At 43.8% G+C, this 16,439-nt stretch overlaps 1 protein-coding gene across 1 annotated transcript in view; it reads left to right on the top strand.

Moving 5' to 3' along the window:
* Positions 1 to 1,272: 1,272 nt before the first annotated feature.
* Positions 1,273 to 16,439, top strand: part of USP4 (ubiquitin specific peptidase 4) — a 29,639-nt gene continuing 14,472 nt past the window's right edge. The window contains exons 1-11 of the mRNA XM_085235988.1: positions 1,273 to 1,499; positions 1,590 to 1,717; positions 1,846 to 1,976; positions 5,262 to 5,388; positions 6,506 to 6,651; positions 6,902 to 6,963; positions 10,833 to 10,976; positions 11,599 to 11,716; positions 12,379 to 12,552; positions 14,330 to 14,488; positions 16,074 to 16,298. Coding sequence (XP_085092114.1) covers positions 1,327 to 1,499; positions 1,590 to 1,717; positions 1,846 to 1,976; positions 5,262 to 5,388; positions 6,506 to 6,651; positions 6,902 to 6,963; positions 10,833 to 10,976; positions 11,599 to 11,716; positions 12,379 to 12,552; positions 14,330 to 14,488; positions 16,074 to 16,298 — 1,587 coding nt within the window. The 5' untranslated portion in view covers positions 1,273 to 1,326. The remainder of the gene's footprint in view (positions 1,500 to 1,589; positions 1,718 to 1,845; positions 1,977 to 5,261; positions 5,389 to 6,505; positions 6,652 to 6,901; positions 6,964 to 10,832; positions 10,977 to 11,598; positions 11,717 to 12,378; positions 12,553 to 14,329; positions 14,489 to 16,073; positions 16,299 to 16,439) is intronic.

Genomic DNA, 16,439 nt, shown 5'->3' with positions numbered 1-16,439 from the left:
CCTGCACTCCAACACTATCAGGTGTTGGAACCACGTGGGAAAGAGACATTTTACTGCAGGTAATGCACTTCAATGATTCTGTGGCCTGAGGACATTGCCCCTTCTGTATCTTATCTACACTCCTATACCTTCCTACTCCTACACCTTCCTACTGTAAAAACATGTATCTGCTAACAGCTGCTCCTTTGCCAGTGCCCACCTTGCTCTTCCATTCCTCTATCTATCAGCCCCAGCTCTCCCCCCTTCCCAGTGTGTTTGGCCCCTCCTTCCCCTCATGATCAGGGTGACCTTCTAAGCTGCCATCAACTCCTTGAACCTTTAAACAAGTTCAGATAGGACACAGTCAAGAGTGTGAACTAGCTGCAAATAAAAACGTCCTATCCTGCCTTTATCTCCTGGCTTCCCCAGCATTCTGCCCATCAGCCTCAAGGACATAACCCTCAATCATGGAACAACGGCATTCAGAAGCATTTACACAACAGAAATGCCATCAAGTGGAGAATAAAACAAGCCCTTTATTCCTCAGCCTGTTAAAAGCTCTTTCCGCTGTTTATAACTCCTTTTTCCTTTCTAATGAGCTGCATTGCACCACAAACTTTGCACACACAAACTTCCAGAGAACTTGCAGTCAGTTTTTGGTCACTGCTATGGCAGGCAGGAGGAAACACCTGCCTACAGCTGGGTGGTGCCTGAAAGTCCCTGCTCTCTTAGCCCTACAAACCAGACGATTTTGTTTCCTATTAGGAAACAGAGCTCAGCCATGCGTGCTTTGCCTCAGAACAGCTGACTCACTGTAAAACACACCCATGACACGAGTTGTGGCAGTATTCTTAAAGCTTGCTGACATTCGATGGATTGCCCTGCCCTGCAGTTTGTTTAGGTAACACAGAGAGCTGTGTCTCTGTACCAAGGAGAAAGGAAGTTCTGCTGAATGTTTGCACCAAGGAAACAGGAGGCCGTGTACTATGTGATACGTAACAGAACTCTGAGAAACCTCTGCATGTGTAACACACAAGCACCACAATCTCCCTGAAGGGCGGTTTCCAGGGACACTTTCACAACTCCTACGAGCTCCCCTCGTTGCTCAGCTCTGCCCTCTCTTTTCTTCCTCCCTCAATCTGAAGGCCCTCGCCCCCAGGCCCGCACCCTGAACAGGGGGCCATAAAGCCCAGCGATAGGGAACACAGAGACGGCCCCAGCCCATAGACCGCCGAACCACGCCCCCACCACTTCCGGTCACCCGGGCGGGGCCACAAAATGGCGCCCGCGCGCAGAGCGCATGCACGCACGAGCGACTTCCGGTAGCGGAGGGGTGAGCGCACCAAGATGGCGGCGGCCCAGGGCGGAGGGGGGGCGGCGCGGTCGGAGCTCGGCCCGGAGGCGCCCGGCTCGGCGACCGTGGAGCCGGCGGCGGCGGACTCGGCGGCGCCGAGCCCAGCGGTGCAGCGGGCCGAGCTGAGGCCGCTGATGGCCGAGTCCATGAGGGTGGGGGAGTCCTGGTGAGTCCGGCCGGCCCTCCCCCGCTGCCCCGTCCCCGGGCTGCCAGCGGGCTGCCAGCGCTGAGGGCCGCGCCGGGCCGTGTGTTGCAGGTACCTGCTGTCCAGCCGCTGGTTCGGCCTCTGGAAGCGCTACGTGGGTTACGACAGGTGGGACGTGTCCGGCGTGGGCGACCCCAACCTCTTTCCTGGGCCCATCGACAACGCGTGTCTGCTGAACGGTGAGTACGGCCCTGTGTGGCCCGGCCCGCCGGGGGCTGAGGGGCTGCGCGGGGCTCCCCAGGCAACGGTCGCTGCGGGGAGGGAAGGAGTGTGAGAGAGCCGGACCTTAAGCACGTGTCCCTTCCAGATGGGGAAAGTCAGAGCTTAAAGGAGCACCTCATCGCCCAGCTGGACTACGTGCTAGTGCCCAGCAGCGCCTGGCAGAAGCTGGTTTCGTGGTATGGCTGCATCGAGGGACAGCAGCCCATCGTGAGGAAAGTACGTATGGGTGGAGCAGGGTTTCCTCAGCATACTTTTGTAATCTTATCTTTGGGGCTGAGGCTGATTGGATGGAGTCCAACAAGACCAAATGCCAGGTCCTGCACTTCGGTTACAGCAACCCTGGGCAACACTACAGGCTGGGGACAGAGCAGCTGGAAAGCTGTGTGGAGGAAAAGGATGTGGGAGAGTTAATTGACAGCTGGCTAAAGATGAGCCAGCAGTGTGCTGGGGTTTCCAAGAAGGCCAAGAGCATCCTGGCACATGTCAGAAACAGTGCAACCAGCAGGAGCACAGAGGCGATTGTCACGCTGGTGAGGCTGCACTTCAAGTACTGTGTTCAGTTTTGGGTCCCTCTCCCCAAGAAACACATCGAGGTCCTGCAGTTTGTCCATGGGAGGGCAACAGAGCTGTTAAGGGTCTGGAGCACTGTCCTATGAGAAGTGGCTGAGGGAACTGGGTTTGTTTCATCTGGAGAAGAGGAGGCTCAGGGGAAGTCTTATTTCTCTCTCTGCAACTCCCTGAGAGGAGGTTGTAGTGAAGTGGGGATCAGCCTTTTCTGCCGAGTAACAGTGATAAGATGAGAGGGAATGGCCTCAAGTTGCACCAGGGGAGATTAGGTTGGATGCTAGGAAAAATTTCTTAAAGAGTGGTCAGACACTGACACAGGCTGCCCTGGGAAGTGATTGAGTCACCATTCCTGAAGGTGTTCAAGAAAAGGGTAGATGTGGCACTGTGGGATGTGGCTTCGTGGGCATGGTGGTGATGGGTTGATGGTTGGACTCGATGATCTTGGAGATTTTTTCTAACCTTATTCTGTGGTGTTTGTTTCACTAGGTGTGAGTTGAGATAATAATGTCAGGTTGAGCTTAGCTAGTTGTCTTAAAGAACATGATTTGCCAGTGTTGAAGTGCCTGAATCCTCATTGACTCTCCATGGATGGGTTATGTGGGGTGAGAGCCATGAACCTTGTTCCCAGTTACCTTTGTACATTTATGACTGCTTAGAGCAGTTTGGTGCTTTGGTGTTGCATGCAATTGTTTGGGCTGTACTAAAGCATGCAGTCTGTTAGGCTTATTGGTCTAATGGGACAGAACAGGGGACTGGGGTGAATTACCTATTAATGCAGATGGTTTGGGGACTTTCTGTGCAGTTGAACTTGGTTCTTGTTTTCTCTCCCAAAATTCTGGCATGCTGAACTCCAAAAAGAAAAGGCATGTTTGTGGTTTTCTTTTATAAGCTTGTAAGGTGTTTTCTTCTGCAAGTATAGTTATGAATGCATTCTGAGTATGTAGGCTATTCTGAAAGGTAGACTTCACATGTCACTCTTCTGAAAGCTGTCAGTTGTTTGCAGGTAGAAGGGGTTTTGTTTTTGTTTTAGTCTTGAGTTTTCAGATAAAGTATTCAGCACCATAATTGTTGAGTGCTAGAGATTAGAGCAAATGCTGTTTTGCAGACAGTCTGAGTTATCATGGCTCAATTAAAAATAACTTTTTTTTTTTTTAAGTGTAGAATTGCTGCAAGAACTTCAGTCTGTTGATAACCTGCCAGTTGCAGTGGATTTTGCTGTTTAAAAAAACAACACCTAGAAATGTAGCAGAGTAGTATGTCTGTGGGATGTGGCATTCTGTTAGAGAAAAATAGGAAGTGAAAGGTCAGTGGGTACACCAACACGGTGCTGCACGTGATGTAACCTGGTTGGTATCTAGTAACAGAATGTTCTAGATGGCATTGGAAGTAACGTGCTTAAACGTGTGACCCCTGAGTGCTCTTTCCTTAAATGGGGATCAACTCATGCGTCGGAGTATCTGTAAAAATAAGATTTGGAAAGTAATTATTCTTCAGGTGTCCTCATAATTTTACAAGTTGAGATTTCTTCTGTCCCTGTGTGTCTGGTGATTGGAAGCAAATACAGGAGGATAAGGCTAGATTTATCTCTACCTTATCTTATTTTATATTTCCAAACTGGGACAGTCACTACAGAAGTCCCACTATAGAGTATATGAATGTACAAAATACGGAACAGCAGGGTTTGGGTGCTCATAGCAGTGTGGTTATGTGTTGTGCTCAAGGGTGTGCTGCCCAGTGGGATGACCCAAATTTTCCTTTGGCCAACTTAGTACAGAGAGCAAATTAGCTTGCCAGAGCTCTTCAGAGAAGTGATGGAAGAAGACTTGTTTTTAATGACCTGAACTGTGTGCCCAAGCCATGCTGCCGTTCTGTGAACAGACACAGTACTATGGTCAGGAACTTCTTCTTGAAAGGTGTTCTTCCATTTCTGCTGTTGCTGAAATTCCTGCTAAAAAAAGAGACAGAATCTGTAAATGGTTTCTTTTCTTTTGCATTAGCAACAACAGAAGCTTCATCTCTTATTCTTGATTCTTCTTTTCTTTCTGAAACTGAGCAAAGTGTTTTTTCGTGTGTGTTTCGTGTTTTTTTTTTTTTTTTATTCATTCATCCACTTTATTAAAAATAATGCAGCTATAGATTGTGGATGTGGATTGCAGCAAGTCTGATGTCTTGGGGAAAAATCTTCTGTATCTGCTACTGCAGTGAAATATGGTGTCAGTTTCCTAGACCTTTCAGCTGCAGAGCACTGTGTGAGTAACATGTTAGTTTTTTTAATAGGGTAAATTTTGCAGTATCCAAGTTGAGAAGGATCTCAAGGTTTGTCAAGTGTAGTACTTGAGAAATCACTTTTTTCCTGTACAATCTTAAATGAACTAAACCTGGCTTTTATTTACATAGATATGTGGCATCACTTTTGCAAGCTGTGTTGCAGGACTTCAGGATTGTGCTGTATGTATTTCTCCTCAACAATAGGAGCAGGAAGTGAGCATAGTATTTAAATGAATAAAATAGCAAGCTTGAAAGCAACACACTGGTAGGCAGCTATGTGTAGTTAAATAATACTGCTGGTGGAGTCACCGTAGCACAAAGCTGGGAAGTTAAGTGTGAATTAATTATGAACTGAGTAGTTCAGTATTGTGCACCAATGAGCTGAAAACTGGTCTCAGGGTAGAGAGAAGTACTTGGTGTCAGGTTTGGGGGAGGGCAGTTGTTGTCCCACAGTACTGTGAAGCTGTAGTATCAGATGGTATGGATATTCTCAGCTATTTTTTTTCCTCTTCCTGCTGCACCGGTGTTGTCATATAACTGGACTCTAAGATGTGCTGATTTTCATGCTGTAATATGATTTAAACTCTGTAGGTGAAGAGGGATATCTAATCTTGCAGAATACCTTATTATTATTTGTGTTATTTTTCACCTTCTTTCTGTGTGCAGGTGATGGAATTTGGTCTGTATGCAAAGCACTGTGAAGTTGAAGTTTATCCTCTTGAGCTGAAGCTGTGTGAGAGCAGCAGTCCTTCCAACGTGATCAGCTGCTGCTTCAGCAGAAGAGATAGTGTTGGTAAGTAGCTCTCATGCATTAAGCTGTTCTGATGCTTTGTCAAGAGGTGCTTTGTACCTTCCAGAGCAAGAAAGATGATGTGACTAGAACAAGTCTAGCAATAATGTGGTCCAATTGGAGTACGTGATCTTTGAGTAGAGCTTAAGGGAGCTGTGATTGACCTGGAAAAGAAAGGACCTTAGAGGCACCTATAAACAGCCTCACAGGACCTATGAGGAGGTTACTGAGAACACAGGAGGCGAGTTCTTTACTGCAGCACAAAGCAAGATAACAATAGATGGTAGTCATAATTTAAAACATGAGGGTTTGCAACTGAATATAATGAAAAATTTTCCCTGTCAGAACAGCTGGATGTTTGAACGGAGCCCAGATGGGGATTTTCCTTCCTCGCCAGCTTTGAACACCCAGCTGGCTGTGTCCCAAGCAGCCCGGGCTGAATGCAGTGTTGACTCAGCTTTGAACACTCAGATTAGGAACACCCTGAAGTTTCTTCCAGTCATAGCGACTCTTTGTGCAGTACAGGGAGATGTCATTAAAGGCTTTGCAGAACGTGTTGTTTACTAACCAGTGTCCTTGAGAAACCTCTGTGTCGCTCGTATAAAGCAGTTCAGTCTTTTGTTCTTATTGTAGAATTCCTTCCTTGAGTTTCAGATGTCCTCTCAGTGGCTTTTCCTATGCTTCTCTACTTCCTGAAACATGCCCTCTGTGTAACTCCTGTATTTTCAGATGTGAAAATGATGGATTTTAGCTGTAATTTGTCTATAAAGAGGCTTCTTTCAGCCTGCTGGTGATAACTGAAAACACTTCCTTCTTGAACCTGCGTTTTCAAATCATGGCTCTTCCACCAAAGTTGTCCTTTGGGCAGGAGCAGCACAGTGGTTCTGAATGCTGTTGAATGGAGGGCTTGGTGCACAAATGTGTGACTGAAATAACTGCATTTCTTTCTTTCACACTAAGTACTAGAGAAGCTATAGGAGCAATTGTAACTCCCACAGTGCGCTTCCTACTCAGAAGCCCTTGACATCTAGTGATGCTAGAAGACTGGCTTTCCGGTTTATTTTCTTCAGGTGTTCTTGTGTTTTAGGAGTTTTGGTGTTACTTTTTTCTTCCTGAACAGCCACTCTTGTGAAAGAGATTCGGAAACTATTTAAGATCCCAGCTGAGAAGGATGTGAGGTTATGGAGCAGCCATTTTGATGGCTCCTACGAGCAGCTCAGCGAGCTGGGTGTCACTCTAGAAGATGCAAACATCTATCATGGGGAGGTAAGGGACGTATTTATTTTCCAATGCTTGTGGTAAATGGTGGCATTGTATTCTGATAATGCTCAGCAATTTGCAGTGCAGGTTTCCTTGAGCAGTGCTTTATCTCTAAAGTTTTTAGATGGTCATGAGCTGTTTTCCTTTCATGTCAACTACTTCAATCACAGTTATCAATATTTGCTCTACTGATGACTTTGTGAAATGTATGGTGGATTTTTTTAGTTACTTTTTTCTTACCTGAACTCTCTTTCAGCTTGTCCTAATAGAAGTGAAAAATGAAGATGGCATGTGGCCTCAACATCCTTTCCTTGCAAAGTAAGAGTAAAGTAATGGCTTCCATTATTTAGTTCAGCTCGTTTGCTGAGTTTAGTGAGTGTCCATTTCCCTGTGGAGGCCCAGTTATTGGTGGCTATTGTGAATTTATTTGTTTTGTGTGTTTTGGAGGATGTCAAATCTTCAATATAAATATCCTTCAGTTGCCCTACAGCTGGTTTCTTGTTTTAGCAACAGTCTCTGTCCTAAAGCCCATTTCAGACAGGTTGTGTAAGGATTATATAGCTTAGGTTTCTGCAGTGCTTAGGAGACAGAAGTGCTATTTCTGTTGAGCTAGATTACTTAGGAAACTACCTCTGTAGACTGCCCAGGAAAAGTCTGTAGTATTCTACTGCTGTAGGAAAAATGTGATTGCAGCATGTGAATGCCAGTAGTGAATATTCCACATTCTAATAGTTTCCCATTAAAAGCAGTATACAAACAGCCTGACAAACGTGAGCCTTCCATCCCCTGCAAAAAAAACCCCCGTGAGCTAACAAAAATAAAGAAATAAATAAACCCAACCAATTAGAAACCTGGAAATACTGCTATGAATCTTTTCTCTTTTCTCTAATCTCTAGAGAAGAATAAGATGAGATGAGGGTGTGATGAAATACTGTGTGTGTAGTAGAGTGTAAGTTATGTGCAGTGATGAGAAATGACTTACTCATTGTTACACTGCAGAAGGCAAAATCCAGTGAGGCCATCAGATTCGATATTGATAAAGGAAGTCTTTTCTGTACAATGCAGTTCAAATGGCAGCAGGTTTTGTAAGCTGCTGCATTTGAAGTCAGGATCCTACTGGAGCTATGTTTGAAGGAGAGGGAAAAAAGAGATTGTTAGTGAAACCTAGTTTGAAATGATTCTGTACTTCAGAGATGTCATGCTGGGGAAATGGGTTAAGAGGATGTCCATAGGATCACACTGAACCAGATTTACATTTTCTCTCTTGAATCATTGATGTTGCTCTCTATTAATCAATTTGTAATTGCTCTGTGCTTTCCCTTCACGTCAGTCGTGATCTTTTCTGAGATTTATTTCATTTCCTTCCCATTTTATGGCATATCTTCATATAAATGCTCTTTTTTGGTCATTTGTAGTTTATTTGGTATTTGAATATTCTCCAACTGCTTTTCATATGTTAATCTTTAACTTTTTCAGTACTTCTTTTCATTAAGAGTAGTTCATGAATCCTAAGTGAAACATAGCCAGCATCTCAGCTGAAGAGAGAGAATACGATGCTCTTCTGTTCACTGATAGCACTGTACATTCAGTGCACTTCTTTCTTCCTAATACACTCTCCATTAAAAAAGTTGAGGAGCTATTGCTTGGTTCACTCATCTTGGAAAAACACACATTGTTTTTTCTTCAACTGCCCTGTCTTGCTTTGGGCATCTGTTCGTCCTTATGCACCATTCAGTGATAATGCCAGAAATTGTTGTGTGATTGAAGGCCATTGATGTATGTTGTATGCACATCATGCCATAATTAAATGCCCTTCTAAGTTTGAAACTCTTCTTCCCCTGTTGCCTCGTGTGCTGGTGACCTCGGGGACCCCTTCAGCAATGGTGCCAAAGATTTCAAGGGCAGGCCTTCATTTCTTGACTTCCAAGCACGTGTGCTTGCAGGAGGTGCTCTGCTCTGGGTAGCTTTGACTGTGTCAGTTCTGCTGGAGAGACTCTTGCATATGTGAACTTTCTAAGTGGCATTTCATGGTGGCCATAGCTTTTCCAGTTAAATACAGATTTCAGCTTTTCTTATTCTTCCTTCTTTTTGTTGAAGCATTTATAGTGTTTTTGCTTTTCTGGATCCCTACTTAATAAAAGGACTAATTTTACCACGTGCTCTCAAGGTATCATCAGCTGAATTGGAATACTTCTCTTGCTTATGCCTTCCAACCACTTGAAAATCTTTTTTTTTTTTTCCTCTTTTTTTTTTTTTTTTTAATTTTTTCCAAGCAGTTCATCTTGGCTGGTTTTTGTTTTTTTTTTTTTTTTTTTTTTTGCTTATCACAGTTTTGTACTAGATTAATCTTTGGAGAGCAGCAGCATAATGACAGATTTCTCTTCCCTTGCCATTTGTGTGGGTTTTCAAAAGGCTGCGTGGTAGAACTTGAGATGCCTGACTATAATTGGCAGAGTGGGGGCAATGTGCAGCAATGCTGTGAAATGTGAAGTTGTACATTTGGGGTTTCTGACCGTGAGCCCTGAATGTGTGCTGGACTCTGGGGGGCTGTGATTCCAGTCCTGGCAACCTATGCAATGTGAGTCCCTGTAGCAGCCTTGAGGTATGTATCATCATAAAAAATAACCTCAGTGTCTCACCAGGGAAATCCTGAGCGTGAATCAGAAGATTTTCTTTTCCTAACTGATGTGCTGGTAAATGGCGTGTGAAATGATAGCATCCTTTTAGGCTGTCAAGAAATGTGGTAAGTAGGTTAATGAGGTTTCAGAAGGAATCTAATGGGTTGCTGAACAGTTGGCAGATGATTTTGTTACTGGAGGACTTAAAAGTGTTCTGTGGATGAAAAAGTTAAAAGGTGATTTAAGCACTTAAAGTTCTGCGGTGTATGAGAAATGGAAGTGAAATAAGGAAGTCCTCAGCAGCAGATTGAGATAAACTCAAGCCATTGCCTACAAGAAGCTGAATCCAAATGCTCAGTGCTGCAGAATGAAACACGAGTTTCTGGCTGCGGTGATTATTGATGTTTCAAATTGTTTGTGGTCTGCTGGATTAAATTGAACCGTGTTGGCTGTCATCAGTCACCTCTGTTTCCATGTGCTTTGGCGTAGCTTCCAGGAGGATCTATCTGCTCCACGATCTTACCAGGCACTGAGATGAGCCAAGCTGGTCTGTAGCTCCTTGGATCTTCCTTTCTTTCCCTTTTTGAAGGTGGGGGTTATGTTTCTCCTTTTCCATTTTGCGAGAACTTCACTGCACTGTCACAGCTGCTCAAATATGATGGCTAATGGCTTAGAAACTTCATCTACCAGTTCCCTCAGGATCTTCAGATGCATCTCAGAAAGTCCTGTGGGCTTCAATACGTTCAGGTTCCTTACGTGGTCTTAAACCTGGTCTTCTGCAGTAGGTTGTTCTTCATTCTCTCCCAGCTCCTGCCTTTGGTTTGTGCATATTGAGCAGTGGTTGGAGCACTTCTCAGTGAAGACTGAGGCAAAAAATTCATTGAGTATCTCAGCTTTCTCCATAACCCAGGTAACCAGGTCCATTATATTCTCAGGGAATGTTCTCTCTGCCAGCCTTAATTGCTACCACCCAGGTTCCCTTTGTCAACTGCCTTCCCAAACAGCTTGGTTTTGTGCATCCTCTCCAGTACCCCTCTCTGCAGTGTGCTGAGGGTTGCTGTGTGCATGGCCTGCGTGCCACAATAGTGGTGTGCCTTGCCCCCAGGCGATGGAGTTGTATCAGTGACAAACTGCTGTGCCCACCCTGATTGGTTCCTGCTGATTACCATTCTGTTCTGGGTCTTAAGTACAGAAGAACTGATGTTGTTGCTTTTAACATGAAGTAAGCCTTTTGTGATGATTAAGACTGTAATTTCTGTTTATTTCAAGCTGGTTTATAAGTAGAGTTAAATCATGATGTCCTGTTACTTGTGCCATCTGAAATACATTCTTATTTCGGTCTGACCAAGGAATTTTGCCTTAAGCAAGAATTGCAACTCCTGCTTTTGTACTTCTGTCTGATGTTTCTGTTCAGATGTTTTTTTTGGAAACATGATCACACAGATGATAGTGAAATCTGTGGAGGGGCTAACTGTAAAATGACAAGTGCTTGGGGTTTTGTGGCAGGTGGTGTTGGGGGTGACAAAAGTACTAGCACTGTTTCTACTTTTTTTTTTTTCTTTCTTCCAGGTCAAGCACTGCAAGTAGCAGAAACTTTACTACCTCTTCAAAACCTTCAGCAAGTTCTTACTCCCCCGCATCTGCCACGTCTGTCATTACTAACGGTGATAGCAGTAACTCCTATGGACTGAGCAGCTCCAGCCTGGGCAGGGGGTAAGAGGGGCAATCATCTCCTTTGTCTTTGTCCTTCATGTGAATACTGCTGCTCTTCCTTGACTGTATAGAAAAGCACTGTGGTGCTGCTTTGAGTAACTTTAACCAAACCTTGCTTTTGAGGCAATTAGGTTCTGCTGTTCCCTTCTCACTTAGAAGAGTAGTGCGTGTTCTGGTACTGCTAACTGCTAGAGCTTGGCCTGATTTTTCAGAGGACTGGGGATATGAGGGAAAGGATTATATTCTTCTCTCCATCTGCCTGTGTGATAGCAGTCTTTCCAGGCGGAAACTGCAATTTCTTTACTAGCTCTAACAGCTCATCACACGAGCTCTTGCACTAGGTTGCTACATTCAGATGGAGTGCTGTGTACTTGTAGACAGAGGAAATTAAAGTGTTCTGAGGCATACATTAATAATAGACCCTGTAGTGATTAATGTTTCCAAAGTTAGCGTGTGTATCTCATGATCCTGGTATCTAGTGCTAGCCACTGTGAAGCAGCAGAAACATGAAGGCTGGTGCCTTTCATTAATCAGTTCTTTTACACATGTTTGATGCAAGTTTTCAAAATGACCAAGACTGGGTAGACTCACTGTGGAATACTTTGTGTTGTCTTTCTTTCAGAGGTTCTGGATTTGCCTGCAACTCTTACAGCAGCGGGGACTCCGCTTCCCTGTCCCAGCCTGGTCTTTGTGGACTCAGTAACCTTGGGAATACCTGCTTCATGAATTCTGCATTACAGGTAACGTTTGAAAAGAGCATTCTTCAGATTAAGCACAAGAGCAATCTCATGGAGATTGTGAATCAGAATCTGTGGAAAGAAAAGTGCTTATGCAGAAATGGTCTGACGTGGAAAACATTTTAACCTGTGTTTGCAGCATTGGTGAAATGAGCACACAGAACTGTGGTCTCTAGCAGACTTGGCGTTGTCAGGCTTCAGCATCATGCTGAGAAACCTTTCTTAGGTTGATGAAGTGTCAGTGAGAGTTACAGAACAAATGAACCAAAAATTCCTGGAGGAAAACCAAGTTGCTGCAGGCCAGAGAGCCTTATGTGTCTTACTCTTGATACAGAAACTGCTCCAAAGAGAAGGGTTGCACTTGTGGGCACATCTGCTGCATGGGAGTAGCCAGTGTGGCATCCACAAAGAGAAATGAGTCTCTTGAATGCTGTAGCCTTTGGTGTTTTATTTTTTAATTTGTTTTCCAGCCATGTTCCAGTTACAGTAATTAAAGTATCCCACCTGCCTGAGAGATTTTTTATTTATTATTAAGTAGTCTGTCTCACCAGATTTGTTAAAACATTTAGTGCGTGTTCTGATGTGAAAGTTGGATTTGTTGCTTCACTGTCACAGATTTATTGTACAGTGCAGTAAGTTCATTTCCTTAATGGTTTTTTTTTTAGTGTCTGAGTAATACTCCTCCTCTGACTGACTATTTCCTGGAAGATAAATACGAAGCTGAAATAAATCACAGCAACCCCTTGGGGATGAGAGGAGAAATTGCAGAAGCCTATGCAGAACTCATTAAACAGATTTGGTCTGGGAGACAATCTCATGTGGCCCCACGTATGTTTAAAGTAAGTATTCTGTGTTCTTATGGTGTTGCTCTGTGGTAGAAGAAGCTAACATGCCTTCCACAAATTCTGGTGTCTTGAAAGCACTAGCAACAGAACTGCTTCAGTGTTACTTCAGTTTTTAAGGAGCTGTTTTTCGGAGAATGGGGAAGGAAGAACAAGTGAGAAAGTAAGGTCGTAACCTGGAGTTGGCTGTTGCTTTTTACCACAGTGCCTTACTTAGTTAATAGCCTTCTAACCTCAGAGCTGTTTTTATATGCATCACCATGGCTGCTGCTACAAAACTAGGCAAGGTCATGAGCACTGCCAGCTGTTAATTTTTAGCAGCATGCAAGTTGTAAATGCAAAAACATTGCATGATGAAGTAGAGAGCAGAAAGCATTTCCTTGTCTGCCCTGTTATCTGTTGGTTCGGTGTTTGCAGTGCTTCAGCACAGAGCTGCTTCCAGCTGAAACCCTGCAATGTAGCAGTGGTGTGCAACCACCCTAAGAAAATTTAAACTGTGTTTTTTGTTCTAAATATAACACAAAGATGCTCCAGGACAATGTAATAAAAGCATCAAAGGAACATTAAAAGTTTTTCTGTAAGTGCAATCTCAGTAATGCAAAGAAGAACATCCCAAATGCATGAAATAAGCAGTGAGCTGAAATTGTGAATTCACATCCTTTTGCTGGTTGAGTTTTGTGTGGTGTAGTCTCTAAGCTGAGTTATATGCTTTTGAGACCTGAAGCAAAAGTCTTGTCTACAACAAAAATTGTCTTCTGTAGGGTCACAGGTAGTTCTGAAGCAGCAAGATATTTTTAATGTCTGCCACTTGGAGTTGGTGGCACACCATCCGTCTCTATTGAAGTTATTCTGTAAACTGTTTGGAGGAAGTAAACACTAGTGGGCATCTTTAAAAGTGTCTTACTGTTGGCTGTTCTTACTTAAGACTGGAATAAGCGTTGCTTTTTATTTTCTTGTGCAGCATTACTTGTGCTTTTTCTAATATTGCTACTGATGAGCGACAGCATTGAACTGTCTCAGCCCTTTGGTTTGGATTTCCTTGCAGTTGTCATTGTGATTAAAATATACTAAGCATAACTCCAGAATCGTGTTTGGTGCCACATGCTGGTGAGAAGATGAGCTATGGTCCTTTGGACAGACCACTCCTTCAGCTAGTTGTTGACTGGAGTACCACAGAAAGTCCGTTGTTTGTGGAAGCAGGAAGGTTAAATGGCAGTGCTGTGATATGGCACTTGTGGTATGGAGTAGCAGAGGTTGTTTGGCTGTGGTGTTTCTGGCCCTTGCTACTCAGCCTGTTATCTTCTAGGTTTACGCCTAGCTGCAGACTACTGGTGACAACTGGTTTCAAACTGAGCTTTGAGCCAGTCGATGTTAGCTCTTCTGCAAGTGTTTTCTGTCTTCACCTTCAAGGTGTTGTCATGCAGTAATTCTGCATTGTGGCCGTAGGCTTCTGAAATGAAGTAAAAAATGAAACATGCAGAGAAGTTTTCTGTGCTCGTTGTTTGCAGGTTTGTGAATTAATATTCCTGCTTCAGATTTCCATGTTGTAGTACTAAATACATTCATCTCCCATAGCAGTTCAGGGATGAAGTGAAAAATGATTGGTAAAATTAATCTCTGCACTCTCTACTCTGTTAGCATTCAGTTCTCTGGGGTCTGCTGCTAATATAAGGCAGCATGGGGTTTGTCTGGAAAAGCTAGGTTATGTTTTTATCCCACTGTCATTTGCATACAGCTTATACTTGTCCCCTCTAACTCTTGTGTTATGTTGCAGACACAGGTTGGCCGATTTGCTCCTCAGTTTTCAGGATACCAGCAGCAAGATTCCCAGGAGCTCTTGGCTTTTCTTCTTGATGGCTTGCATGAGGATTTAAATAGAGTGAAGAAGAAACCTTACTTGGAGCTGAAGGATGCCAATGGCAGGCCTGATTCGGTATGGTGCTCTTTACTAGAGAATAGGCCATCCAGTGCTCCTGAAGGAGTATAAATTGGCTTTGATGCTTCCTGCCCACTAACCACAATAATGCCTTCCCTGCAAAGCCACTATACCTGGAAAGAGAGAATCCTGTTATGCCTTGTGGCCTAGATGGTTCTTCATGGCACCTTGCAGCACAAAGCTGTTGCTCTTTATTATAGCAGAGCTCTGTTCTTCCTGCCAAGCAAGAAAGTACCTCACCATACCATTCTGACATAGGTTTTCAGTGGAAAAGAAGGAAGTTTGATTTTGTCATATAAAAGCTAAGTACAAGTAGATTGCAGTTACCACTATAACCTTGTCTCTTGACTACCTCATGCACACTGTCAACTTCCAGGTAGTCTGGATCAAATGCTGACTGTCTGTGGACTTTGGGAGTGGGAATGCATGTGGAAGTGCCAGGTTGGCTCTAAAAAAGTTGTCTGAGTGAGTGCCCTGGGCTGTAAGCAGTGTTCTGGTAAGCAGCACTCAGGCTGGGGTACTCAGGTCTGCTCCCCTGTGGCCTCTTGATGAGTGTAACCTGTGAAGTGTTACATTGAGCAGGTTGTATGAAAAGTCTGGACAAAGCAGAGCAAGAGCTAAATTTTATGCAGAGTTGAGTCACTGTAACATGGTGCTGCTGTGGATCTTGAAGAATTCCTAACATTTGGTGAAACAACTGCATCTCCTGCACAGGCTTGTCCTGCTTTTTCCTCCTTTCTAGTGCTGTGGAATGGATATAAAAGCAATTTTACGCACTTGGACTCCAGTTACCCACTCTACAGGGGTACAGGAAAATAATTCTTTGATGCCATTTTCTTGACATAGGCCTGAAAAATCTCACGGTTACTTTTTCCTCCCTACCTTTATCCTCTGTCATTACTGGTATGTGAGCACCTTACAAGCACTTTTGTTTCTCCGAAGTTGGCAAATGCTGTGCTCACATTGAGATGAGACACGTAATAGTGGGATGTCTTTCTGTAAGTGAAATCACATTCCTCTTGATTGGGCTTCTGGTTTTTTGTCATGGTGCAAACAACTGCAACATACTAACAAGTGCAGAATCCACAGTAAATACACAGTCAGGGTGCCAGTAATGCTCCTAAAAGCCAGGTAAAACAATTATTTTTTTTTTTTTTTTAGGGAGTGTATGTGACTATTTATTTTTCAACTTAACTGACAATAGCTTATAGTTTTTTTGCTTTTTTATGCAAATGGCAACAATGCTTGAAGTATATTTATTCCTTTTTTCTCCAAGCAGTGGTGGTGGTGGGGTGAAGAGGATGCCCAGCTCTGCTTCGTTTTCTTTAGGTGCTTCCACTTCCCCTGATGTAGGAAGTACACAGATTTCTGCCTTGTTTTCAAACTACTGTACTTCTGGCTTGATACAGGGCCTTAGTTTCACTGTGAAAAATCCAGGTGTGTTAGGCTGAAAATGGAGTGCACCCACCTTTCTGTGAAGATTTTCTCTGTATGTATTGACTTCCTGAGTTTGCTTCCATCCCCGTGCTTGCTGTGCCTTGTGTTTGTGAGAGCTAATACTTAATTTCTTTTCTTTCTGTAGGTGGTAGCAAAAGAAGCCTGGGAGAACCACAGACTGCGAAACGATTCTATCATTGTGGATATTTTTCATGGTCTTTTCAAATCTACCCTTGTTTGTCCCAAATGCTCTAAGGTTTCTGTGACCTTTGATCCCTTCTGTTACTTAACCCTTCCGCTGCCTTTGAAGAGAGATCGTCTCCTGGAAGTTACCCTGGTACCTGCGGACCCGCAGCGCAGACCTGTCCAGGTGAGGCATGACTAAGGCATGAGTTTCTTTATCTGAGTCTCTTCCTCTTAGGTTTTAAAGAGGTGGCTTAACTTTTCCTGTGGTGAGGTTGCCTATGTGATACACTGCTCTGTGAAGGCACTAATGTGTTTGCATGGTCAC

The sequence above is a fragment of the Meleagris gallopavo genome, chromosome 14, assembly GCF_905368555.1.
Source record: "Meleagris gallopavo chromosome 14, MGAL_WU_HG_1.1, whole genome shotgun sequence".
In the NCBI taxonomy this organism is placed as follows: domain Eukaryota; kingdom Metazoa; phylum Chordata; class Aves; order Galliformes; family Phasianidae; genus Meleagris; species Meleagris gallopavo.
Note: the sequence above shows the minus strand (reverse complement) of the source record. Positions and strands in the feature narration are given on the sequence as shown.